The following is a 26,461-nucleotide window of genomic DNA, read 5'->3' on the forward strand; positions in this document are numbered from 1 at the left end:
TCCTTCATGTATCATTAACCTAAAGAGTGATTCTGATATATCAAGATCTTGTCATTTTCTTGTGATCAACACTGCTACAGGATTGAATTCTGAACCAATTCCTTCTAACACACTCATCATAAAATCATAGTCACTCATTGGTGGTCCTGCTACTGCCATGCTATCTATTATGCCTTTCATTTTGTGAAAATAGTCATAAACATTCTTTTTTGTCACCATCATTTGTGAATTGCATTGTCTTGAAACTCTCACGCAAGCCTCCATAAATCAGCATTTGATGTGACCATATTAATGACGATTTTTCAATGGATGGTGACCAGTCAAAAAGCCTGAAACTACGTATAAAATAATGTGAAATGTAAATGCCTTTTATCTCATGTTATAATAAAAAATGTTAAAAATACGAAAGGAAATGATGATGGAGGGAAGATAAAATAAATTACATTATAGCATTAATTAAATTTTTTCCTGTAGTGCTATATTTAATTCTAGTTTTTATTTAATTTTTTTAATTTAAATAGTATTGCTCGTTATGAATGGGTACCATCGAGGTATAGCCCCCCCCCCCCCCCCCCCCAAAAAAAAAGGAAGTCTATTACTTTATCTTTTCAACTTTTGGTTCTCTAAAATTTCATTTTCATTTTTTCCACGTCAAAAGAGAAGCGTAGATGCACAATACATACGATGTGCATGTAAGATTTGCACATATGTTATATTACTTTATCTTAAATGACATGCCATACATTTTACAGTGTATTAAATTAAACACCAGCTTTGCACATATGTCCACCCTTTTTCTAAAATGACATATATGTCTAGTTAAAATAATACAGTGATGCAATTAGTTTGGCTAATTTTAAAAATATTTTCTAATTTTTATATGTCTGATCCAATAGTTATAAGTACCTATTTAATCTTATTATTTTTTCTTAATTTTTATTGTCGTTTGGTTATTTTTTGAATAAAACTTTCAACAATTAAATAAATTATTTTACATTTACTAACAAAACCTTAAATTTTGGATTCTTGAAAATAGAAATTGAAAAGCTTTTTTAAAATATTAAAATGTCTAAAATACAATTACTTATTTGACAATCATATTTCATTCATTTTATAACATAACTTTAGAAAACTTTCTATTAAAATAATTTTTAATTTTTAATAAAAGCTCTTATTGACAATTAAATAACTAAATGTTTTTATAAAAGCTCCACTTATAAAAACCCTACTTAAGCAAGTTTTGTTTGAAAAGTTATACCAAATGAAGTCTCAGAACATGTTTTCTATTGCTTATCTAATGGCATAAATGCTTAATTTCATAAGGTATTTTCATAATTCCTAGCCTTGTTTAGTCACTTTTTGAATAAAGCTTTTGGAGTTTAAGTCATTATACTTGTACTAAGAAAAACTCATATTTTGAATTGTTTAAAAGGATGTGGCTATTTGAATCTACCAATTTCCTCTCTACACCCTCTTTTTATTTAAGAATTTTACTATCTAAATAATTTTTTAAAGAATTACTTAATTAACCATTTCTTCTCTTTCTCTTCTCAATTTCACAAATTCCCATAAACTAATTCAAATATATTCTTTTAGCTATAGATAATTGGTATCACTAACTAAAAATAAACATCAATAGATTTTTATTAGCCATGAAAGTTAATGAATATTAATTAATTTAATTTTTACCAAGTACAAAAACTAATGAATATCAAGAAAAAAAATCTCACATATAAAAAGTATAAAATATAGATCATGATATACTAAAAAAAGCAAAAAAATTAATTAAAAATAGAATGAATTGAGTATTTATAGTTTGTATGTTAGCCTAAAGGGCTACACATAATGCAATTTTGATGATAACAAACATATGTATTAAGTTATTTAATAAATATTGTATTTCACATTTTCACTAGTTTTTGAAGGGTAATATTTATGCAAGTGAATCAAGTGAAATCAAGCTCAAGACACTCAACGGACAACGGCGAAATCAAGAATAAAGTTTAGAGCTTAACAGACAAATTAATGTGATAAATTCTTGTAAAGCCGGTATGATTTAATTGATGCATGATTTAGCATTTGAGAAGCTCAAGAGATTAATTTAATTAATTACTTTTCATAAACTAAAAGGTTTCATTTTCATAAGATAAAGTATTTTGTGTTTTTGAGTATTTTGGACTTAAATGGAAAGTTTTGCAATCTTTGATTTTAATAAGTATTATTTTGAATTTCGGAGTTAGACCTTTTTGCAAATATTTGAAACGTTTTGGGCCATATAATAATTTATGAACATTTTGGACTAAAGTGAAAGGTTTTGAGAACTTTGAAGAATATAGATATTATGTTAAATTTTGAAAAGGACTTCTTTGAGAAATAATAATATATTTGGGGCCATATCATAATTTCAAAAAGTTTTGGAAAGCATCAATTATTAGAAAATTCTGAAATTAGATCTATTTGTAAAGTTTTATGACGTTTTGGGTCATAATATAATTATAAAAAGTTTTAGACTAAAGTGTAATTTTAGTGAACAGTATTACTGTAGCAAAACTCAAAAATAACGATAATATCACTGTTACAAGTGACTAGCTAGATAAATCATGCGGCTAACCGCTTGGTTGCGGGAATTTGTCTATAATGGCTAGTTTTCGGGTTTTAACTATAAAAACTCAACTTCAACTTCATTTTAAGGACTAATGCAAGCAAATATAAGATCATATAACATATATTGAGCTTCCAAAACGCAAATCATTATAGATTGAATCATTGTTGAGCTATTATTTGCATATCCACTCTTAAAGAGAGTTTTTGTTATAATTTTTATTTCTTATCAAATTGTGAGTGTATAAGTGTGAGAAACACTTGGGGTGAAGAGATTAGAGAAATAATCTCTTAGTTATAAAGGTTCATTGACACATTAAAAGTCAATTGTAAGAACTTGAAGCCTTGGGAGGCATAGATAGTGAAATCATCGAGCTAGGTTGGCTTGGAGGCGTGGAAGTAGGCGGGGATTGCCGAACCACGTAAAAATCTGCGTGTTTGTTTTTCTCTTCCCTTACTCTTTTATTATTATGCTTGTTTGAATTTATTGTTCTTTATTCTATTAAGGCGTTAAATTGATTTGTTGTGCGAATTGTATTGCATAATTTTTAAAATCTCAATTCACCCCCCTCTTGGGTTGCGTAACTTGCATTTCATTGTAGAATGTGAAAGTAAAGAGAATATGCAATTGTAAGATAGAGAGAGAAAGAGATTAGTGAAAAGTGATTTTGAGATTTTAAATTTTTAATAATAAATTTATTTTAAAAGATGGATGTAAAGATGAATATGAGTCCCACCCTTTTAGAAGTACAGCTTATAGAATTTTTTTAGAAAGTTAAAATTTATAAAATATTATTTATTTATTTCATAATTTTATTTTACTCCTAAAATAATATAATTTTAAAAAAAATTATTTATTAAAATAATTTTATAATTTTTTTAAAAAGCTCTAACTTCAATTAAACAAGTTAATTTTTTTTAATAAAAATTCTATAAGTAAAATCTCCACTCAAATAAGTTTTTGTTTGAAAAGGCAGAAGCTTGGTACTTTACTCTCATTTGGGCGTTTCAGTGCTTAATGATATGGCGTGCGTGAGGAGTGGTTGGTAACATGTATAACAAAAGTACAAAATTACCCTCGCTCATCCGAGAGTGCTGTTTTATAAGGTCATGCCTATTCCTCATCGCTGCTTGCACTTAAGAGAACCACCATCAGAGTGTCGAGAGGAAATTAAGTCGAGGAACTAATGGCCAACTTTAGCCCCGAAATCCTGTTTCTGTCATTCACTGCCTCAACGGCAATCCTCTACATGATTAATAATCGGCGAAGGTCACGGCCAAATTCACCGTCACTGCCGTCACCTCCAAACAAACTTCCGATAATAGGTCACCTTCACCTCTTCTACAAAGAGCGCAAGCCACATAAAAGTTTCGCTGAACTCGCAGAGAAACTGGGTCCCATATTTTACGTCCAACTTGGCCGAGTCCCCGCCGTTGTAGTCTCCTCGAATGAGCTGGCCAAACAAGTTCTCAAAACTCACGACCAGGTCTTCGCCAGCCGCCCGAACTTACTCAGCGCCAAGTACCTCTCGGTCGGACCAGCGGCCGTCACCTTCTCCCCATACGGCGCTTACTGGCGCCAGGCTCGCAAGCTATGCGTCACCGAGTTACTCAGCCCAAAACGAGTCAACTCTTTCAAAGTAGTCCTGGATGAGGAAGTGAACCGGTTTATGAGTCGCGTGAAACTGCGGGTCAGAAACAGACATGAGCGATCTTATTTTCGCTTTCGCTACTGATTTCTTTTGCCTTGCAGCTTTTGGGGTTAGGTTCTTGGAAAACGAAGAGAAGGAAGAAGGGCAAAAGAGTAGATACCTGGCGAGTGTTTTTGTAGAGGTTGAAGAGTTGCTGACTGGGTTTTATTATGGGGATTTTTTCTCAGAGTGGGTTTGGCCCGGCTGGCTCACTGGGTACACACCTAGGGTGATCAAGGGTACTCGGAACTTGTTGAACTCTGTTGAGGAGATTTTCGATAAGACTTCGAAGAGGAAGCAGCTGCTGGATACCAGCGCATTATTATTGCACGGAAATGAAAATCTTATTGAGGTTTTGCGCAGAGTCCAAAAAAGAGATGATTTGGATGTCCCCATCACCGACGACAGTCTTGAGTCTATTGTTTCGGTAATTACATTACGGCTTTTGAATTGGCCAGTTAATTGATGTACATTTGTTTTCATAATCCATTCAAGTAATATCTCGAGAGAAAATTAAAACATGTAATATATGATACGTTAATGTATGATGTGGTGCATGCGCGCAGGACATGTTCGTGGGGGGAGTTGACCCCTCGACAGCAACTCTAGAATGGATAATGACAGAGCTGGCTAGGCACCCAAGAGTGATGAAAAAGGAGTCAATGAGATTACATGAAAGCTGTGATTAAGGAGTCAATGAGATTACACCCAGTTAGCTTCTTGATTCCAAGACAGTCCTCCGACAAATGCACGCTTGAAGGCTATGAGATACCGGCCAAAACTAGGATTTTAATTAACAACCATGCAATTGGGAGAGATCCCAAGTTGTTTGAAAATCCCCACGACTTCATTCCTGAGAGGTTTCAACAGGAGGATGATATTAAAGATTTTAAGGATGAAGATTTCAGGTTCATGCGATTTGGAGGAGGAAGACGAGGTTGCCCTGGCTATGATTTCGGATTGAATGCGGTGCAATGGGCTCTGGCTCGACTTCTAAATCATTTTGACTGGGCATTGCCTCGTGGAGTTAGCCGCGGTGACGTGGATCTTCAGGAGGTTTATGGGTTTGCTGCCAGGAAGAGGGTTCCTCTTGTGCTTATCCCAACAGTTAACAAGGATTATGATTTCAACCCCTAATAATTATGCTTAAATCACGTACTTTTTCTCCTTTAATAAATTCTCAGAATTTTAGATAAATTTATCACTCTCTCTAGCCTCTAGGTGTTCTTCGTTTAATCATAAATAGACACCATTTCTATTATGGCGCCCAAATCATTTCTATGTCAGATTATTGTTTTCTATGTTAGATTATTATTTGTTGGTTATGAATGTACTAAAAAGTTAAATATGCTATTAGCAAGCTCCACCATGCTCCGTTAGGGTGGGCAAAGACCCAAGTTATCTAACATCTTTGACCTGGCCCAACTAATCTAGTCAGGTTTTCAGAGGTTGGATGTTATTTTGGGTTGAGTTCACCAATGTCATCTTATCCAAGCCCAATAATCCAACTACAAAATGTCAACTGCAAAATAAACCCATTTAAATGTTCATGAAGTAATATCTTTTCTATGAGCACCCATTTTTATTCTACAATAGCCCTTGTACATTTGTATTCTCCTTGAACCTCATTAAAAATGCAAATCTCTTTTTACATGCTATCTTGAGAAATGGTCAAAACAATTCTATATTGGTCTAACTCTTCGTATCCCCTCTTGCAAATGACCTTTCTAGCACTCTTCAAATTAGGGTATCCATATATAAATGACATTATGTTCAACCCTACGAAGTATGTTAATGGTAGTTTTGTTCACCTTAAGAAAAACTCTGTTGAAGATCTGTCTCAAAGGTAAGAGCTGAAAAATCTTCTTCTGTCTTCAAGTGAATGGTGTGCATTGACACCGCATATTCTTTTTTTTTTGGAAACAATAATTACACAATTCTTGAAAGAACTTTATTAATGGTGTCTCCCTTTTTCTTTGCTATACTCTTTAACTCTATTGTTTTTTTTTTCTTTTAGCTTCTCATCTAAATTTAAATAAATACTCTTTCATATCTCCTTTGATGTTATTCTTAATAATTAAAAATCTTTTTTAGTTTTGGTGTATAAGCAAATCTCATCTACAACAACTCTTCTGTTCTTCTTAGAATATAATGAAAATTAAAAACAATGATAATGAGTTATAAACCGATTTAAGTTTAAAATTGTAAATGTAGAGAAAGTGGAGTTTTATTAGCCTATTAGAGGGGTGCTAATAGTCTCTTTGTTTTTTTTTTAATATTTTTGTTTTAGAATAATATTAGGAATCTCAATGTATGAATATTAATTTTTATCAAAACTACATGTGTCACTCATTTATTAGATGATTAATTTTATAACTAGTAAAATTACTACTATATCATTGTTTGGCTTAACAAGTAATGAAAGAGAAAAGGCATGTGAATTTAATGGATGAGAAAATAATATACTAGAAGTACCTAACATTTTTGTAGTTGAAGGGTCAAAAAGACAATAGCAAAAACTAGAGATTCAAATTTGGAAGATATTAAACATCTTTAAAATAGGTATATTGAAAGTTAATTATCTAATAACTGCATGCAAACGATAAGGGGCAATCTCGATCGACAATTTGTGGCCAAACATATAACTTATGGCAAGGAAGAGAAGATACGAAAAAGTTAAAGGTGATCGTTCATAACACATATAATTTATGCCAGGGAAAAGAAGATGCCAAAAAAGTTGAAGGCGATCATTCCTAACTTTTCAGAAAGTTGTTGCAAAACAGAAATCGCCCATCACGATCGGTCGTACAGGTGTCTGCTGCGAGTGCAGCAAAACGTTTGTCACGCTCGTTGTGCTAAATGGACCTCTCCTGTGTGCCTCTAAACACAATGCATGTGATCATATCAATGATTCAATGGCCGGTGGGGATGAGACCACTCAAATTCCGAAACTAATCAGGTGAAATATAAACGCTTTTTACCTCCTTCTTTAATTGTATGTTTTACTATCCATTTTTTAAGATTTAAATAGAGAAAATATCATTGAGATTTGAAAGAAAATGAATCGATTGATTTACTTCACAGTATGAATATGCAGAGAGTTCGCTTGCTTTATATGCAGTAATCTAACTAACTTGTTAACTAAGCTTCTATTCCCAGCAAATCAAGCTAACCAATCCCACTACTCTGCTACAGATCACAGAACCACTTGGGCTGAGCCGTAATTCCATGTCATCAATCTGTTCAACAACCTCATTGATCTCTCGTTGTGCTGACTATCGAACAACAGTGTGCCTCCTTAACATAATAGACTAAGCTCGTATGCATAGGAATGGATCTTTTATTATTGTCATGTGACTCTACGTATTGCTAAAGAAAAATACCGGTCCCTAAGGGTTTGGTTGACTGACCACGCAAATTCAAATCTGAAAAGATAAAGATTAAAAAGATTAATTTAACCTATGAATGTATTTAATTACCTGTTCTTTGGGGGAAAAAAGTGAATTTTTTAAGAATATTGTTATATATTTTTACATTCAATTCAGTTGTTCTTTGAAATAATTATAGAAATAATTAAATATACCTAGATGAAAAGAAGTGAATAAAAAGATAGCAATAAACCTGTAGCACCCAAAAATTTCTCATCATTAAAATGTGTATATCCAGTAGTGTCCAAATACTCTCTTGTGTATTCCAACAGCATCGTGCTTTTTGTTTTTTGTTTTTTTCAAAAAATATAAAATTGCCTTCTATAAATGATTGTGTAGCCTTACCTTCAGACTCCACACTTCACAAAATCGTCACATAATTAAAGAGAAAAAGGATGAACGGGCCAGAAAAGGAAGTAGTTTGCGTGACTGGAGCCAACGGGTTCATCGGAACATGGGTGGTCCGAACCCTTCTAGAAAAAGGCTACACCAACATTCACGCTGCCATCTTTCCCGGCACTGACGCATCCCACTTGTTCAGCCTCCCAGGCGCCACCAAGCTCAACGTCCGTGTTTACGAGGCCAATATCTTAGACAACGAAGCAATTTCCAGGGCCATCGAGGGTTGCAAGGGGGTCTTCCATCTTGCCTCTCCTAACACCCTGGATGATCCCAAGGACCCCGAAAAGGAGCTGCTCATTCCTGCTGTTCAAGGCACCCTCAATGTCTTAGAGGCTGCCAAGAAGTTTGGTGTCAGGCGTGTGGTGCTCACCAGCTCCATTTCTTCCATTGTGCCTAATCCCAATTGGCCTCAAGGCAAGGTCATTGATGAAACTTCTTGGACCGACCTTGACTTTTGCAAGTCTCACAAGGTATGTGTGTGTGTCTATATATATGTTACAGTTTATAAGGTTTAGATTTGACTTTAATATTATTATCAGAGACTAGGTTGTTGGACAGATCAACAATTTTTTAAATTAATCTGTGTCAAAAGACAAAGGGTACGGATCACTTTTTATTGGAAGATTTTAAAGAAATTATATAAAATATAGGGATAAAATGTCTAATTGTTAAAATTTTAAGGATCAAATCATTAAAAAAAATTATTTTATAGATTGAAATACGAATTAATATATACGGCACGTATATGAAATAGATTATTCTATTTTCGAGACAGTAAGTTTTTTTGTAGTAGCTAGCCTAGTATCACCCCCGGTCAGCCTGGATCTCTTTATTTAGAGAGAGCCCATGCCATGTTGATATGAGTTATGCTGATTTTTAGAGATTTAACTTCTATATCTTTTTTTTTCCCTAAAAAAAAAAAAAAATTCTATGTTAGATATGGTATTCAATGTCAAAGACACTAGCAGAAAAAGCAGCATGGGAATTTGCAGAGAAGAATGGAACGGATGTGGTGGCAATCCATCCAGCCACATCTCTTGGGCCATTTCCGCAGCCTTACGTGAACGCGAGCGGAGCTGTGCTGCAGCGTTTGTTGCAGGGTTCAAAAGACACTCAAGAGCATTACTGGCTGGGAGCTGTGCATGTTAAAGATGTGGCTAAGGCTCAAGTGTTGCTTTTTGAAACTTCTGCTGCTTCTGGTAGATACCTCTGTACCAACGGAATTTATCAGTTTGCTGAATTTGCTGAAAAGGTCTCCAAACTCTTCCCTGAGTATCCAATTCACAGGTTTGTGTGTGTGTGTCTAGGATATCTGTATTTTGTTAATACATGGATCTTTAATTTCTTTTGGCAAAGAATTGCTACAGGCCCCAAAAAAAAATCATCAGTTTAAAGTTACTTGTAAGATTAATCAATCACTAGTTTACTCATTTGAATTGATGTTTAACCTTACTGATGACTGAATTGGTGGAAGTTTTTCTGTCTGACTTTTAACGAACGCAGTCTTCCGCAATATTGGAGGAGGACTCCACAGAAGAGGCATCTAAATATATATGTGCAAGTTATTCAATTATTGGTTTTTATGTTTCTTGATATTCTGTTCACTTCTTCTTTTTCTTTTTTCTTTTTTCGGTTTCCCCTTGCAAATTGGATTACACACTGCAGGTTCAAGGGGGAAACTCAACCTGGCCTGGTAGCTTGTGAGAATGCAGCGAAGAGGCTAATCAGTCTGGGGCTGGATTTCACTCCGGTTGAAGAGACTATTCGTGAGGCAGTGGAAAGCCTGAAAGCTCAGGGCCACTTGGGCTAGCAAGTGTTGCATTCTTAATAAGTTTTTCTCATTATTTTCTACCGGAATTGATGTTGCTAGTACTAGTGACTCGAGTGGCCAGTCTGAAAAGATTATTTGAAAACCATTCGATTAAGTCTCTGGGGCCTGGCATATTGCGTGTGTATTGTGTGTATGTGTTTGTTTTATTTTCCTTTTTTATTGCTTGTCTGTAATAAATAATGCTGTGAGAAAAACATGATATTAAGTTATTCTATTCCGTTCTTGGTACTTGGTAATAAAACAATGGCAAAAAGAAATTGAAGGGGACAATTAGTATAAATTTTAAAATACACCAAAAAAAAAAAAGAAAATCAACTAGTTTTATCTATAGTGTCTCAAATAATCAATCTGTATATAAAAATATAATATTTACTCTTCAACTGTAATTAAAAAAAAATTTACAAATTATATTCGACACTGTAATAAAATTTTTATCTTTTTGTTACTTGTCGGCGGTGGTAAATTTTTCTTTTAACAATAATAAAAAGAATTTCAAAAAATTATAATGGATCAAAGTGGTAAAATTATTTTTAAAATGAATGAAAGTATATATATCATTCTTCCTAAGTTTTAATAATGATTATGAACTTATGCGTTTAAAAAATTTCTAGTGCTATGTATTATATGACAATATTGTACAATCACAATAACAGCATAAGATAAATAAAAATTTTGATGTAAAATAAAATCTCTCTCTCTATGGTTATACTGTTGGAACCAACCAACTAATTTTGTTATTATAAGGAGATTGTAACTTAATAGAGGTGTAATTACAAAATTATTGTTTTAACTTGATTATCCTTAATATGAGTAATATAAAGATAAAATATACACTACATTAATAATTAATTAATGTCAAATCTAACTATAGATATTGATAAAATAGATAGACATAAATAAATAAATATATTTATTTATTTATTTATTTATTTATGTAGTATTGGGAATATGCAAGTTATCTTAAAAGTCTAAATGTTTATATTTTTTTAATTTAATATTTTTCTGTCAATGTAAATTTTATAAAAACTATATAATGATTGGATAGCAATTCTAAAGATTAAATCACTATCTCAAATACTTTAGAAAAATATTTTTTTTCATCCTAAACTTTAATGTAATGAAAACATATATATTTTGTAATATAAAAATAATTATTACTATGTGGAGGCAAATTTTTTGTATGGGATTTATAAAAATTATAATTTATTATAATGTAAAGTTCATTCTTAATTATAACTAGCTCAAATTAGGATCAAAATTTTATACAACTATACAGAGATTATTCTTATAAAAAGTATCACTATAGACATATTTTATTGTATATTGATTCTATTTGTTGAGATTTTTTATCAACTAAAAAGAAACTTGTTAAATAGAGCATAGTAATCCCTACTTGTTAGTGAATTAGATGAAGCTGGAGCAAAGCATGATGTTGTTATGTAGCTGGTTGCAGCAGATCAAATCATTAAGCTGACCTGTCAAAGTTAGTTAGCTGGTTGAGCTGATGTGTCAAGTTAGTTATGCAGCAATTGGTTATGAGTTGCAACAATCTCTTATGAGTTGCAACAATCTCGTGTGTGTGTCAAGTAGATTGTAGCTCAATATAAATATCAATTTATAGGCATTAAACTGTAAGCTTTTAATAAATAAAAGATTCTACAGATTTCTTTGCAAAGCCTTTCTTTTATTTTCTTTCATTTTCTAGCCTACCAAACAATATAGAACTAAGTTTCTTTCACTAATTTCGGATTGTCGTAGCTTATAAAATATGTGCTTTTGTTGTGCTAAAAAAACAAAACTCAGCTTCGTAAGAGAACAGAACAGGGCATGCAAAAACAAACACCATGTAAGAAGCAAAATCGTAGAATTTAACATTAGATGAGGATAATGATTTTGTTTTTATCCCGACTTTTAATTATAGGGAAAATAATTTGTGGTTTTGTTGAGATGATCGGAGAGGGTATAATTGTCCCTAGAAAAGAAAAAAAGGTCATGGTGACCATTAAAGGAAAAGGGCACTTGTGACTATTTACAGGGTGTCGTTTTCCGATTCGAATAATTAGATGACAATTTAGTCATGGTCAATCAACCCGATAGTTCATTAAAAACTTAATTACCTAACCATGCACAGGCATATTGGATTAATTTAAAGGGTTTAATTTCACTTGAATGACACGTGTTTTAACAAATACTAAAAAAGTAAAATAATTTTTAAACATAGACGGATAGGTGATAATCGTTAACTTATTTTTTAAACGTAAGCAATGATGAAAACATCCTAACTACTTATTTATTTATAAATATATCCCATATGACAAGGACAAAAAAATAAGAACAAAATTCAACTCATACCACAAAATTCTTATCCATCACCATCTTCTTCAATCAATCAACAAAAGAACCCCATCAATTTCACCATCAAACCAATCGTCTAACAATAAACACTTAATAGAGTTGATTTCTTTAATTTTTGTGTAGATTAATTTGAGCTACATGAATCAATAGGGTTAAAAATTATGTTATTCTATCATAACGTTAAACAACAAAGAAACACGTACGCCCAATCGAAAAGAATCCATATAATTAATGAAACCCGAAACAAGAACACTAGACCCTAAAAAGAATTAAAGGGCGGTAGGAATAACTCTATAAAGAAGAATAAGAAGAAGAAGATCAATGGTGTGAAGAAGAAGAAGAAATAAAAAGAAAATAAGGAAAAACGAAAAAGAGTCAACAAATTAAAAATATGATGAGGAAAAAGAAGATCGATACCAAGAAGAAGAAGAAATAAAAAGAAAATGAAGGAAAAACTAAGAAGAAGACGGCAAATAAAAAGGTGAAGAAGAAACAAAGAAAATTTAGAAGAATGCTAAATTAGGATTATGTTTTCTTACTTATTTTAATTTCTTTCCATTAGGATTATTTTTCTAACTGCATTATAATTTAGGGTTCTAACTAGATTAGAATTAAAATTCTGCTGAGCTACTACAAATAAGTAGTTCTCATTATGTTTTAGAGGAAGCAATACTAAAAATTAATTCCAAACCCTGTTAATCCTTTCCTCTCCCCTCTGAATTCTTAAATTTTTCACCTTTTCTTTCTTGAATTCTCTAATTAAAATCCTAGAACCTATCATTTTTTCAGAGCATATTTTTCCTGCCACCCGTTTTTCTTTTTCGTTTAACTTCAAAAAAAACACACAGTAATATAGCATCCAAACGTTTTAAACGTTTTGCCATTAGCCTTGACTTTTGATTTAGCTTTGATCAAGTTTATTATCACCAACTAATATTGACTTTAGTGAGTTCTGTAAGTAAAACAACCACAGTGAGATAAAAATTTAAATAATAGCTAATTTAAACAACAATGTAAACGAGCAATCAGAAACAGCAAATGAATAACAAAAGAGAAAAGGAAACCGAAACAGAAATATAAACCCGAGGCCTGCACATGACAGTTTCTTTAAAACAGATTTACCACCTCTTGGAGTGCTTTAGGTTTGCTGGTATCTGTTTCCCAGGATACAACGGGCACGAATTTTCGGTCAAGCATAGACAGGTAATTTCGGCGAACAACAACAGCGGCAAACTCGATCAGAAAAAACAGACGAAGGAGTGAAGAAAAAACCACAAGTGCTCTTAGTGCTAATTTCAATGTATCGAAAAACAGAAGAGGAGGTGTCTTTTTATACTTATGTGAGGATGTAACAGCTGCTTTGTATTGAATTTTCGAATTCAATATGTTTTATTTGATTGTTGTAATAGCTAAATCAATTCAATGAATTGATTTCAAAATTGAATTAAAAAAAACGTGAATTATATAACAGCTAAAAAATAATTATTGAAGCTGTTACAAATCCTTTGAATTCAAACCGTGAAACTGTTACAATAAAAAATTCAAAAGGAAATTAAAAACGTGCCAAGCTTGCATGGATGATTGTGGGCTGACATTCACGTACGCAGGACGCGCGAGCGCACACGAGTTCAACCAAATCGGTCTTGGATTTGCACCCCCCTGCGCATGCGCATGTGGAGAAAGCCGCTATCCTTATAATTTTTACTCATGTATAGTTAAGTGTTTATATATAAACACTAATCGCTAGGCTTCTTTTTCCCATGTGGGATAAGCCTCATTTCCTTTCAAATTTCCAATTTCAAGGGTGAACTTTGAGAACAATTTCTCATTTACCCAAGCACCATTTTGAAAAAATAAGATTATACTTTTGAAGTATCAACGGAGTAGAATCCGAACCTCACAAGAGTTTTCACTTTCGTTAAGTGGGACCCACTCAAAATGTCCTCAAAATGGCATATATACATGCTATTTTTTCAACAAGTTCCACCACAAGCCATCAATCGAACCAATCATTAATCTCAACCAAGTGACCACACCTAACCTAGAACCACCATCAATTGTCAACCACCAACACCAAAACCCCGAGTTTTGTTGATAATGTTTTTTAGATATCATAATCTTTATAGTGCTTGAAGAAAAGTTGCACAATTGTTTCAAGTTGATGAAAAATTTGTAGCCTTAACCGCTCAAAATAACGTTCTACAGGTAATTCTACAAGACATTCTTGAAGGATTTGGCCAGTTGGGCAAGGCAACATATTCATCTCCTCATCCTCATGAAGTTTGTATGTTAGAATGTAGGGGCTCCACCCAACAAGAGATAAGTATTCGCCAGCATTGTGACCCTTCCAGAAAGGAGGCAATTCATGTTCTCATCAAGGAATTCACACTCATCAATTCTAGTTCTCCATGACCCGGCACCAAACCCGACATCCACTTCACCAACCCCTTCTTTATTGGGTTCAATACCCTCTGCCTTGCCCAAACAATTATTAGCATTTACGCATGCCAAGAAATGTTCTACAGAGGTTTGTTTTAATTGTGATGAGCAATTTAAGCTCGAGCACCATTGCAAACAACCTCAGCTATTACTTTTAGCAGTTGATGTCTTCCCTTCTCATCAGTCCAATACTTCAGTGGTTTTCATTCTGCCAACACACTATTTTGATTAGAAGTCGCCTGATGATTGTTTGAATTGAAAAATGTTGGTTAGTGATCCTAGGTAGAAGTCTTATAGATAAGCCTGTTACAAGGGGTGAAGAATGTTAGGATCCTAATAGTTTATTTTAATTTCTTTCCTATTAAGATTAGGTTTTCTTATTGCAATAATGATTTAGGATTCTAATTAGATTAGAATTAGGATTGTGTTAAGCTACTATAAACAAGTGATTCTCATTATATTTTGGAGGAAGCAATAATAAAAATTAATTCTAATCTATGTTAATTCTTTTTTCTTCCTTTTGAATTCTTAATTTTTTTTATTTTTCTCTCTTAAATTCTCTAATCAAAACTCTAAAACCTATCAAGAAATGATCCAAAAGAGAAGGAACAAACTAGAAAAGAAAAGAAAAATAAAAAGAAAATAAAAAAGAGAAATATATTCTATTATTAATTTTTTATTGGCGACTCCCATTTTACCCATGCGTCGTTATATTTAATGAGAAAATTTATGATTTATCTGAAATACTATCTAAGCAATCTAAGAGGGGGGTTGGATTTCTAAAAATTATGAAATACTTGAACAAAACTTAATGCGAATCTTAAACGAATTTAAAACAATAATAAATAAATCAACCAAAATATAAAGAGATAAGGGAAAAGAGATTCAAATACAGAGAATTTTTACGTGGTTCAGGCAACCTTACCTACGTCCACGCCTCCAAGCTCACCAGGTTTGAGAATTTTATTAGGCAAGCCTCCAAGGCTTCAAGAACACTTACAATTGACTTCACAAATGTCAATCAACCTTTACACCAAGAGATTATTCTCAATCTCTTAATCCAAGTGTATCACAACACTTATAATCACTCAAGACAAAGATTACAAATGTGTTTTTCTCTCACACAAAATATATTATTACAAATCAATGTTCAATGTGTGAATAAATGAAACAAGAACAATTTTAAGGCTCAATGAATATTGTATTCTCGATTACAAGCCCAATGATAACATTTTGATCAACTCTTGTTTGAACTTGATTGGGTTTATTTATAGTTGGAGTTGAGAAATAGCCGTTATTGACTTTCTGCACGAAATCGGATCACCGTTAACAGTTATCGGTTAACCGTTTTGACTGCTCCAAGTGACTGTTAAGCTGAAATTTAAATAATCGGTTGACCGTTTGCCACTATCTATTCGTCATTAATTTCTAGAGACTTGCAAAACAAATTTTGGCTATCCGTTCTTGCTAAACAGTTCAAGGTTATCATGGAATGACATTTTGAAAATTATCGATTAGCCGTTTGCAGTTAACGGTTCGTTGATTATTTTCAACAACCTGCAAAAACAAAATGAACTTATCCATTTTTGTTAAACGGTTCAAGGTTAGTACAAAATTTCAGTTTGGAAATTATCAGTTAGCCATTTGATATAAACAGTTCACCGTTTAATTCCAGTAATCTGCAAAACACACTAGCCTTATCCGTTTTTGCTAAACGATTCAAGATTAAAGATTTATCCTCTCTAAAATTTATCGGTTAACTGTTTTGATATTAACGATTCACTGTGTACTTTCATAATCACAATTTTAACAGAATTTCGCAGAGAATTATTTTTCGATTAAAGTTAACGATTATACATGTTTCATGAACATATTTAGAAATAGGGAAAATATCCACCGTCCACCTGTTTTTTACACCTTTTTCAAAAATACACAATTCCTTCATTTTTTGGCTAGACTCCACTTAAAGTTACATTTTTTTTCACTTTTCCACTTCCGTTTGGAATCCGTTAAGAAAACTAATGGAAACTTAAAAAAATGACTATTTTACCCCCAAAACGAAAATTATAATTTCACCCTAAAAATGCCAAAAATAATAAGATTTAATGATAAATATCATTATTGGTACGTTAATGAAGTACAAAAAAATCTTAACTATTAGAGATTATAACTCAATGAATAATAAAATTTTACTTATCTTAAATTCAATTAATGGTTTGTGAGATTGGAATATTTTTAATACTACTGTTATAATTTAGCATTCTAATTACCGACATATTTTAAAAAAAAAACTTGCATTTGATGGTTGTGGAATTAATGTCTTTATTGACCGATGGGAAAAATTATTAGATTTAATCTGATTATTTTTTATAATTTTTAAGGTGAAATTGTAAGTTTTGTTTTGGGGGTAAAATGGTCATTTTTTTAAGTTTCCGTTAGTTTTTTTAACGGATTCCAAACGGAAGTGGAAAAGTGAAAAAAAATGTAACTTTAGGTGGATTCCAGCCAAAAAATGAAGAAATTGTGTATTTTTGAAAATGATGTAAAAAACGGGTGGACGGTGGATATTTTCCCTTAGAAATATTATACGGCTTTTAAGAAATTATTTATTAATAAAAACTCCAACATTTGTAGTCAGAAATATATAAAAAAAATTTCATAAAAATCAATACTATAGATATATACACGTTAATATTATCACCTAATCAACCTATATTTAAAAAGTATCATTTTTTTATATTTATTGAAATGTTGTCACTTAAGTGATATTAAGCCAATCTACAATTTATAGTTTATGGTTCACACGGTGGAACAAAACGCCATTATTTTGCTTATTATAAGAAGGCAGAAGTGTTAGGTCAGTCTCTTCAATCTGCAGTGCTTGTGTAGTCTGGTTAGAGACAGAACCTGTTGATAAAACATGGTACGATAGAAAATCCTCTTCTGGTTTCATGTTATGGTGTTATGATTTTACATTTATTATTATTATTATTTCTACTACTACGATCGTTATTAAGACTGAAATTGAGACTATTATATTAAGCTGAAACTGTTTTCATACTGGAGGAGTTCATGCTCACATCGTGTCAGAATTGGTCTCAACTTGAAAGGTCATCTCTTTTCTTTCAATACATTGAATTTTGATTCACCCTTCTGAATTAGTTTGTCAAAATTTGATTTTGTTTGCTAATTTTTATGTAACTAATTAATTACAGGGTTAGAATATGAGTACAAAGCAGTTAACTTGGTGAAAGGAGAGCAATTCAGTCCTGGTGAGTGACTATGTCTTAGTAGAAATGTGAATAACCATCATTTTTTATAACGATCTTATTACCCTGATGGTAAGACTTCAAAATTGGATGTGGGCTTCACTTCTCTTGTTGTTTTATGTTTGGTTTGGTAGAGTTTTTGAAGATCAACCCTATTGGCTACGTGCCGGCTTTGGTTGATGGAGATTTTGTTGTATCTGATTCTTTTGCCATTTTAATGGTTAGTCATTCATTTGCAGCTTTTGATTTTAGATTATTTCTGTGGTGTTTGATACTAATGGTCATTTGCTTATATATGGGTCGATTGTGAATTTTACAGTACCTGGAAGAGAAGTATCCTCAGCCTCCATTGTTGCCTTCTGATCTTAAGAGAAAAGCTATCAATTATCAGGTCAATTTCAAATTTGCTTTTCTTTCTTCTTTTAGTTATCATCTCTCTTTTGGTCTATTTCGCTTTGCATCGGTAAACAAAGATTATCAGACTCTTGTTATAGCTTCAGTTGCACATGGTAGTGACATGACTAAATCCATGGAATTTAATGCTAAGTTTCGTTGCAAATATGTCAACTTTGCTGGTTTGTCCTATTTATTAGTTCAATCATGCATCAATAATGTGCCTCTCAATTTTTAGAGAAGAAAAGGTAGAAGTTTTTCAAAATATATGTACCCTCTATAGAGCGTCTGCAAATGTAAATCATATTAGTGCCCATACAGATAACTTTCTATTGCATGTTTCAGACACCACCTATAACCGTAGAGTTCGCAATGCACAACGTAACAGAGATAAAGAATCCTAATTTTCCTGTTCTGGGCATGCAATAAACTATCCATTTTCCACTGCATTAATGTTTTGGTTGTGGAACGTACCGCATCCATTCTCCTATGCAATTTTATCAAAAGTGTGTGTCAGATTTGGAGACCAATGCATTTCCTTTTGTGCCCAATTTGCAGGCTGCAAATATTGTTTCCTCGAGCATACAGCCTCTTCAGAATCTTGCTGTAGTGGTCTGTTTCTAAAAGCCATTTCAATCATGAGTTTAAATGTTTATTACATGGTTGTAATTTTTTTTTTTGAAATTTATTCTTTTTGCTTTGTTTATATTCACAGAAGTACATTGAGGAAAAAGCTGGTGCAGATGAGAGAGACATCTGGGCTAAAACTCACATTGGAAAAGGCTTTGCGGGTAAGTCTTACATAAATGTTACGCTGGAAATATTAGAAGATCCATGTTAATATACCCATTGAGCAATTTTAATTTTTTAAGTTGATGAACTTGAATGGTTATTCTTGGAATTCTTTAGGTTTGTACGAGTTTTTAATCGGTCCATTGATGGGCTTCATATGATTAGTTTTAAATTAGTTTAAACTTAGTTTTAAACTTTAAAAAAAAAAAAAAAACTGTAGCTGTGCACAAATTCACAAGCAGATATATGTAAATTTCCATGCAAAGATATGCAAATATAGACAAATGCATTTGTTAAAATGAAGATGCCAGTAAAATACCAAAAAAATAGATTTCAATACACTAACAGACAAAAAAACACAGTTTCATGTATTGAAATCTGTGTTTTTTGTATTTTACTGATATCCTTACTTTAACAAAATGAGAATGTCCTCACTATATATATATATATATATATCTGCATGTGTGCGTGCACGCGCGTAGACATTATTGCAGTATATATCAAAACTTACCTTTTTTTTTTTTTGGTCTCTTATCCTGTCTCTGACTTCAATATGGTCATAGATTCCTGTTTGGAAGACACCTATATATGTATATAACATTTTCAGCATTATCCGGTGGAATATTATCGTTGAAGTTAATTTCGTTCTTACTAGAGAGTCTTTACCAACTAATATCCATCTTGCAGATTTATGACAGTTTCTTTTCCCAACATCAGTTTTCTGGCTTGATCTGACTACAGCTTTCATTTTCAGCACTTGAGAAGCTGCTAAAAGACTATGCTGGGAAATATGCAACTGGAGATGAAGTTTTCCTGGTTAGTTTTCATTGCTTCATCTATGTTCGTAGTAAACCCTTCTACAACACACAAAGCTCATTCCAAAAGCAGGGAGTAGAAACCCCTATTGGTGGAATTGAGGTTTAAGATTTTAGTTTTGAGGAGGGTTTTTTGGGGATCATTCTTATTAATTTGGGCAGAGCAGACAAGGTAGAAGAGTATATATACTTGCAATTGCAATATATAGCCTGGAGTTTATAAAATCAAAATTAACCTTGGCTGTAAGTGGGTCATCTATGCATTGAATTTCTAATAACTGCACTGATCTATGGCTTTTTCATGTATTGATTACTATTGAACATTGAGGTTACTCTCATCTTTCTATTAAAAATATGAAGATAATCATCTGACAGAAGTTAGAGAGAGTGAGTGAGGATGTAGCATGAAAAAAACCAGTAGAAAGAACAAGGATTTGTCTTTGCCAGTTTTATCCTTTATGGCCTGAAGTACATTACAAGGTTGCGAGTTATGACTGGCTTCAGTTTTCTGCGATCACTATATGTATTTGGTTGTGCTTTGCTGAACTGATATTTGGTTGGCCACAGTAAAACTTGATTTCTAATTTACCAAGATACAAGAATGTGTGAAGGGAGTTTACGTGATATGACTATCAGTATTATATATGTTATCTGCAGGCAGATTTGTGTCTGGCACCACAGCTTTATGCAGCGGTCAACAGGTTCAACCTTGACATGGTAATGCTTTCCTTTGCAAATTCATGTATTGGTTACATCTTCAAGCAAATTATTTATCTCATTCAAGATTCAGAAAGAGACTATATTTCTGATTTGCATTGGCACCATATTCTACTTTAACACCAGTAAAAATAGACCTTCCAATCCAATGCATTACTTTATCTATGCATGTGACAATGGATTTTTCTTTCCTTGCAGACCCAATTCCCTCTTTTGCTGAGGTTGCATGAGGCATACAGCAAGCTACCGGCATTTCAAAATGCTGTACCAGAAAAACAACCGGATGCCCCTTCATCATGAAGTAATAGTTATAACAAAATACTGAGGCAGTATGCAGTGACACATTGTACCTGTAATTATTAATAAACTGAAGCTATTAGTATTGGAACATTGTTATCAAAGTTCTTCCAAGTTGTTTTCTAATCCACTGTGGTTAAGTTGCATGATCAAATTACCATTACTGCTGTGTTAAGGTTATGTTAATGCCTTTTGGTCTTTCTGTGTTTCAGATCAACCTTTGTTGACGCTCAGTAAGCAGCATTAAGTGTGAACATTGGGATCTTTTACATGAGCTTTCAAGGAGTCAGGGAGTAGGAGTGGTTTGTTCTGTTTTGAATATGTATGGTGTTACTCTATGATAGTAACCATTGAATCAATAAATAATAAGAATTTCTTGAGCTCATTTGGTTTTCTGTGTCATCTAAAACACGAAGTGTCTTTGAATTGAATTCTTAGGATAGTTCAATTGTAGGTTTTCGATCTTTATGTTCTGCTGCCTCTTTACTCCCCTCTCTCAAGTTGGTCTAAACACAAGCAAGCATGTGTATATTCAAGTTCTCATTCTAATTGTAGGAATTTTTTTTTTTTAAAAAATTTTGTTGGGTGGCCAATTACTCTAGGGACTGGATATTATCGATGACGAAGTTATTATTATTGGTTGAAATGAAAACATAAATGCTTTTGGACCACAAGAGTTAAAAAAAAAAAAGCAAATGATTTGTAACTTATCAAAAAGTTGGAAGAAAAAAAAGAAAGAGAGAGAATACATGTTGGCGGATCATATGGTCTGCAAAATTGAGTATGTGAATTATTAATTTCTTGCAACACAAGGAGTACCGGCATTAAGGGTACAGATGACATTAACAATCAGAAAAATAAGAGAAAAAAATAAAAAAATCAGTAATGTAATATCGGTCCAAATTTTTGTTTGCGTAAAAAGAAAAAAGGATGAGTAAAAAAAAATCAGTACCGTACTATCGGTTCGAATTTTGTTTTGCGTAAAAAGCAAAAAAACAGTTAAATAAGTCAGAGAGAAAGAGAAAGATGAGAGACAAACTAGGAAATAGCATTTTCGTAATCCATGTGGCTTGGAGGTGGAGTCATCACCCGCCCCTGGTCAGTTAAGTGAAGCTTTCATTCCTTGTGGATAGAGAGGGCAACGTTATAATGGAGTTGAGTAAAGCCTGATTTCAAATTTCAATTACGTCACATGCAGATGCGGGCTAATAAAATATACATTGCTCAATGCTGGCCAGCCAACGAGATGGATTTCTGACAAATGTGGGTCTAAATAGTTAGATGACGACACGGTATTAGTCCGTCAATAACAGTGAATTTTCTAGCGTTGGGGCGCCTGTCACTTCGGTCTGCTGTATCCCTGTGGCCTGGTGGTCGCAGAAACACACCTGCTGATCATAAAACATGGTATGTTGAAAATCTTCATCCTTTTCCATGAATTGTTGTTACAAATTTATGTTATTATTATTCATACCGTTATTAACAGGCAAGTGGAAAAGATAGTAAGCTGAAACTGAATTCACACTGGAGGAGCTCATGTGCACAACTTGTCACAATTGCTCTCAACTTGAAAGGTCAACTCGTGATCTCCTGATTCAACCCTTTTGAATTAGATTGTCAAAATGTGATTTCTGTGTAATTAATCACAGGGTTAGAATATGAGTAAGAAGCAGTTAACTTGGTGAAAGAAGAGCAATTCACTCCTGGTGAGTAATTGTGTCTTAGTATATATAAATTTATAATCGTCATTTTCACCCAGTGGTAAATTTCAAAATTGGCTGTGGGTTTGACTTCTTTCGATGTTTCGTATTTGGTTTTGTAGAGTTTATGACTCTTAACCCTATTGGTGATATGCCGGTGATGGTTGACGGAGATGTTGTATCTGATTCTTTTGCTATTTTAATGGTTAGTCATTCATTTGCTGTTTTCGACTTTAGATGATTTCTGTGATATTTGATACTAATGGTTATTTGCTTATACACGAGTTGGCTCTGAATTTTGCAGTATCTGGAAGAGAAGAATCCTCAGCATCCATTGTTGCCTTCTGATCTAAAAAGAAAAGCTATTAATTATCAGGTCAATTTCAAATTTGCTATTCTTCAATCTTTTAATTATCATTTCTTCTTTTGGTTTATTTCACTTTGCATCAGTCAATGTAGATTCTCAGACTCTGCTTATAGCTTCAGTTGCATGTACGAGCGGTAACGTGTCCAAATCCATGGTTTTGTTGCAAATATGTTAATTTTGTTGGTTTATCCTATTTATTAGCTCAATTGTGCATCATTACAGTGCCTCTCAAGATTTAGAAAAGAAAAGTTTGCATTTTTCAAAGTATATATATGCTCTATGCAGCATCTGGCAAATGTAAATGGTAAGCATACAGATTAGTGCCCATACAGAAAACTTTCTATAGTGTGCTGCAGAAACCTGCTATAGCCATGAGTTGGCTTGCACATTGTAACAGAGATGACTCTAACTGTCCATTTATTTTCCTCTGCCTTTATGTTCTGGTTGTTGACCTACTGCATTCATTCTGCTATAAAATTTACCAAAAGTGTGTCAGATTTGGAGACCAGTGAATTTTCTTTTGTACCTAATTCGCAGGCTGCATATCTTGTTTCCTCGAGCATACAACCTCTTCAGAGTCTACCTGTACTGGTCGTTTCCCATCAGGACTTCTAGTGACACTCACAACATGGTTGGAATATTTATGGAAAATTTTATTCTATTTGCTGCTTTCCATTTACAGAAGTACTTTTGAGGAAAAAGTTGGTGCAGATGAGAAAGTTGTCAGGGCTAGAACTCACATAGGAAAAGGCTTTGCAGGTAAGTATTACATAAACATTACATTGGAAAAATTAGAAGATCCATTTTAATATATCGAATAAGCAATTTCAAATTTTTAAGTTGATGAATTGGAATGGTTATTAGTGGCATTCTTTAGGTTTTTACAATATTTTTTTAGGTCCATTGATGAAGATCCATGTACTTGAATGATAAGTTTTAAATTTAAACTGTAGGTGTACATAAATTCACAAGCAGATACATGTATATTTCTGTGTCTGCATATGCAAACACAGAATATATATATATATATACACATATATAACATTTTTAAATATTATTCTGTGGAAAATTTTCATTGAAGTAATTTTGGTTCTTCCCGGAGAATCCTACCAAATAATATCCATCTTGCAGAGTTTTGACGGTTTATCTTTCCTTTTCTGTCTTGATCCGACTATAGCTTGCATTTTCAGCACTTGGGAAGCTGTTGAAAGACTATGCTGGGAAATATGCAACTGGTGATGAAGTTTTCCCGGTTAGCGTTTATTGCTTCATCCATGTACATCATAGTAAACCCATCTATAGTACACAATAGCCTGTGCAAGCTCTTTCCAAAAGCAGGGAGTGGAAACCCCTATTGGTCCAATAACGGTTTAAGATTTAAGTTGTGAGGAGAAGTTTTGGTGGGTCATTCTTATTAATTTGGGTAGAGTTGACAAAATACAAGAGTATATACTCGCAATTTCAACATACAGCCAGGAGTTCATAAATCAAAGTTAACCTTGGCTGCTTGTCGGTCATCTATACATTGAATTTCTAATAATTTTATTGATCTATGCCTCTTTCATGTAGTGATTCTTCTTTCTATTGAAAATATGAAAATAATCATCTGACAGCAGTGAGAGAGAGTGCGTGAGGAGGTAGTGTGAAAAAGAAAAAAAAAAAACTAGTAGAACATGGATTTGTCTTTGCCAATTTTATCCTTTATGGCCTGAAATACACCATAAGGTTATGAATTATGACCTGCTTCTGTTTTCTGAGATCACGATGTCCACATGGTTCTTTTGAGCTGATATTATGTCGGCCATGGAAAACTTGATTTCTAATTTACCAAGCAATAAGAATGTGTGAAGGGAGTTTATGAGATATGACTACTATTATATATATTATCAACCCCGCAGGCAGATCTGTTTCTAGCACCACATCTTTATTCAGCAGTCAACAGGCTCAACCTTGACATGGTAATGCTTTCCTTTTCAAATTCATGTATTGGTTAAATTACATCTTCAAGCAATTCACATCCGTACCATATTCTACTTCAAAATCGAAAAAATATGGAACTTCCAATCAAATGCATTACTTTGTATGCATGTGACAAGTTTTTCGTTCCTCAATGTACATGCAGACACAATTCCCTCATTTACTGAGGTTGCATGAGGCATACAGCAAGCTACCGGCATTCCAAGATGCTGTGCCAGAAAAACAGCGTGACACCCCTTCATCATGAAAGAGTAGTTTCAATAAAATACTAAGGAGGTATGCAGCGAGGGTACCCATGATTACTAATATAATGTAGCTATTTGAACTTTCTTATCAAAGTTCTTCAAGTTGTTTTGTAATACACTGTGGTTAGGTTACGTGATCAAGATTTCCATTACTGCTCTGTTGAACTAATGTTAATTCCTTTTGGTCTTTCTTGTGTTTCAGATCAACCTTCGTTGACTCCCTAGTAAGCTGCAGCAACTGCGAACATTTGGATCTTGTACTTGAGCTTTCGAAGAGTTTGCAAATGGGGCCAGGTTGTTCCGTTTAGAATCTGTATAGTATTACTGTATGATTATAGCCATTGAATCATTAAATAATCAGAATTTCTTGAGCTCATTTGGTTTATGGAATGTGCCTGGACCGATTCTTAAGAGTTCAGTTGTAGGCTTTGGATCTTTATATTCTGCTGCCTCTCTCTACTTCTTGGCTTTCTGAAGTTGGCCTTAATAAAGGAAACCAAAGAAGAGAAAGACTTAACACAAGTTGAAAACAGAATCGATTTATTGCCTTCGATTTGTGAACTATAAACAGAGTTGGTCAAAATGTAAGTTTTCCCGAGAAACAAACAGGGTCTCCCGCCCATTCTTGTTTGCACATTCAGCAAAGCAAGACATAGCCTTTCGTTAAAGAGCTGAGAAGAAACCCACACTGATCAAAACTCAAAACCCATCTTAAAAACACAATCCCCATCACAATTCTTCCACAACTTTTCAATTCACAAGCTGACCCACTTCTCATTCACAGCAACTTCTGTTGGTCAACAAAGGAGCTTAGAGCTTCACTCTCTTTAGAACTCAGTTGTAGACTGTTGCACTTCTCATTAGCTGCTAGACATTATTAATAAATGACATCCTTTTAGCATTTGTTTGTTAAAAATGAGAGCTTTAATTCTGTTTCTTCTAATTTACGCCATACTTGGATTACTACTGATAGGTTGATGTTGTTTTATGTGAAAACTGCATTCGGGTTTTGAGGCTTAAAGAGAGCTGGGATTATGGGTTGAAGTTATCAGTTCTCAGCATTTCAAGCAACGGCGCAACTACTTGATATGAATCATCAAGCTAAGAGAACCACAGACGATAATAATCAAATGAAACAATCA

The 26,461-nt window shown here is 33.3% G+C and overlaps 3 protein-coding genes and 2 pseudogenes across 5 annotated transcripts in view; all 5 read left to right on the forward strand.

Moving 5' to 3' along the window:
- The first annotated feature begins 3,788 nt into the window (after positions 1–3,788).
- On the forward strand, positions 3,789–5,429 carry LOC18041682 (annotated as a pseudogene).
- Positions 5,430–7,040: 1,611 nt separating this feature from the next.
- On the forward strand, positions 7,041–10,167 carry LOC18040948 (cinnamoyl-CoA reductase 2). Of its 2 annotated transcripts, none has more exons than XM_024183325.1 (4): positions 7,041–7,251; positions 8,060–8,592; positions 9,060–9,409; positions 9,788–10,167. In XM_024183325.1, exons 2-4 carry the CDS (start codon positions 8,116–8,118, stop codon positions 9,930–9,932), a joined length of 972 nt encoding a protein of 323 aa, XP_024039093.1. In that variant the 5' UTR covers positions 7,041–7,251; positions 8,060–8,115; the 3' UTR covers positions 9,933–10,167. The 2 variants fall into 2 exon arrangements, with proteins under 2 accessions (XP_024039093.1, XP_024039094.1); XM_024183326.1 differs by having other exon boundaries at positions 8,072–8,592.
- Positions 10,168–17,577: 7,410 nt separating this feature from the next.
- LOC18040949 (glutathione S-transferase zeta class) lies at positions 17,578–21,425 on the forward strand. 2 transcript variants are annotated; one of them, XM_024182896.1, is made up of 11 exons: positions 17,578–17,670; positions 17,791–17,857; positions 17,963–18,019; positions 18,151–18,236; positions 18,336–18,407; positions 18,968–19,021; positions 19,125–19,200; positions 19,956–20,017; positions 20,674–20,733; positions 20,932–21,085; positions 21,243–21,425. In XM_024182896.1, the coding sequence occupies exons 1-10, from the start codon at positions 17,668–17,670 to the stop codon at positions 21,031–21,033; spliced, it is 639 nt and encodes a 212-aa protein (XP_024038664.1). In that variant the 5' UTR covers positions 17,578–17,667; the 3' UTR covers positions 21,034–21,085; positions 21,243–21,425. The 2 variants fall into 2 exon arrangements, with proteins under 2 accessions (XP_024038664.1, XP_006431356.1); XM_006431293.2 differs by having other exon boundaries at positions 20,932–21,034.
- Positions 17,586–26,461, forward strand: part of LOC18041775 (glutathione S-transferase zeta class) — an 88,740-nt gene continuing 79,864 nt past the window's right edge. Inside the window, exon 1 of the mRNA XM_024182895.1 lies at positions 17,586–17,670. Within this exon, the coding sequence (XP_024038663.1) occupies positions 17,668–17,670 (3 nt within the window). The 5' untranslated portion in view covers positions 17,586–17,667. The remainder of the gene's footprint in view (positions 17,671–26,461) is intronic.
- On the forward strand, positions 22,567–25,794 carry LOC18041696 (annotated as a pseudogene).

Source organism: Citrus clementina, unplaced genomic scaffold, assembly GCF_000493195.1.
Source record: "Citrus clementina cultivar Clemenules unplaced genomic scaffold, Citrus_clementina_v1.0 scaffold_5, whole genome shotgun sequence".
NCBI classification, from domain to species: Eukaryota; Viridiplantae; Streptophyta; class Magnoliopsida; order Sapindales; family Rutaceae; genus Citrus; species Citrus x clementina.

Bases quoted from the DNA above. Each gene is read 5' to 3' on its own strand.
- LOC18040948 (XM_024183325.1), top strand. From the start codon at position 8,116: ATGAACGGGCCAGAAAAGGAAGTAGTTTGCGTGACTGGAGCCAACGGG. The intron at 8,593-9,059 runs GTATGTGTGTGT...ATTCTATGTTAG, and splicing joins ACTTTTGCAAGTCTCACAAG to ATATGGTATTCAATGTCAAA. The intron at 9,410-9,787 runs GTTTGTGTGTGT...TACACACTGCAG, and splicing joins CCTGAGTATCCAATTCACAG to GTTCAAGGGGGAAACTCAAC.
- LOC18040949 (XM_024182896.1), top strand. The intron at 18,408-18,967 runs GTCAATTTCAAA...CCCAATTTGCAG, and splicing joins GAAAAGCTATCAATTATCAG to GCTGCAAATATTGTTTCCTC. The intron at 19,201-19,955 runs GTAAGTCTTACA...TTTCATTTTCAG, and splicing joins CATTGGAAAAGGCTTTGCGG to CACTTGAGAAGCTGCTAAAA.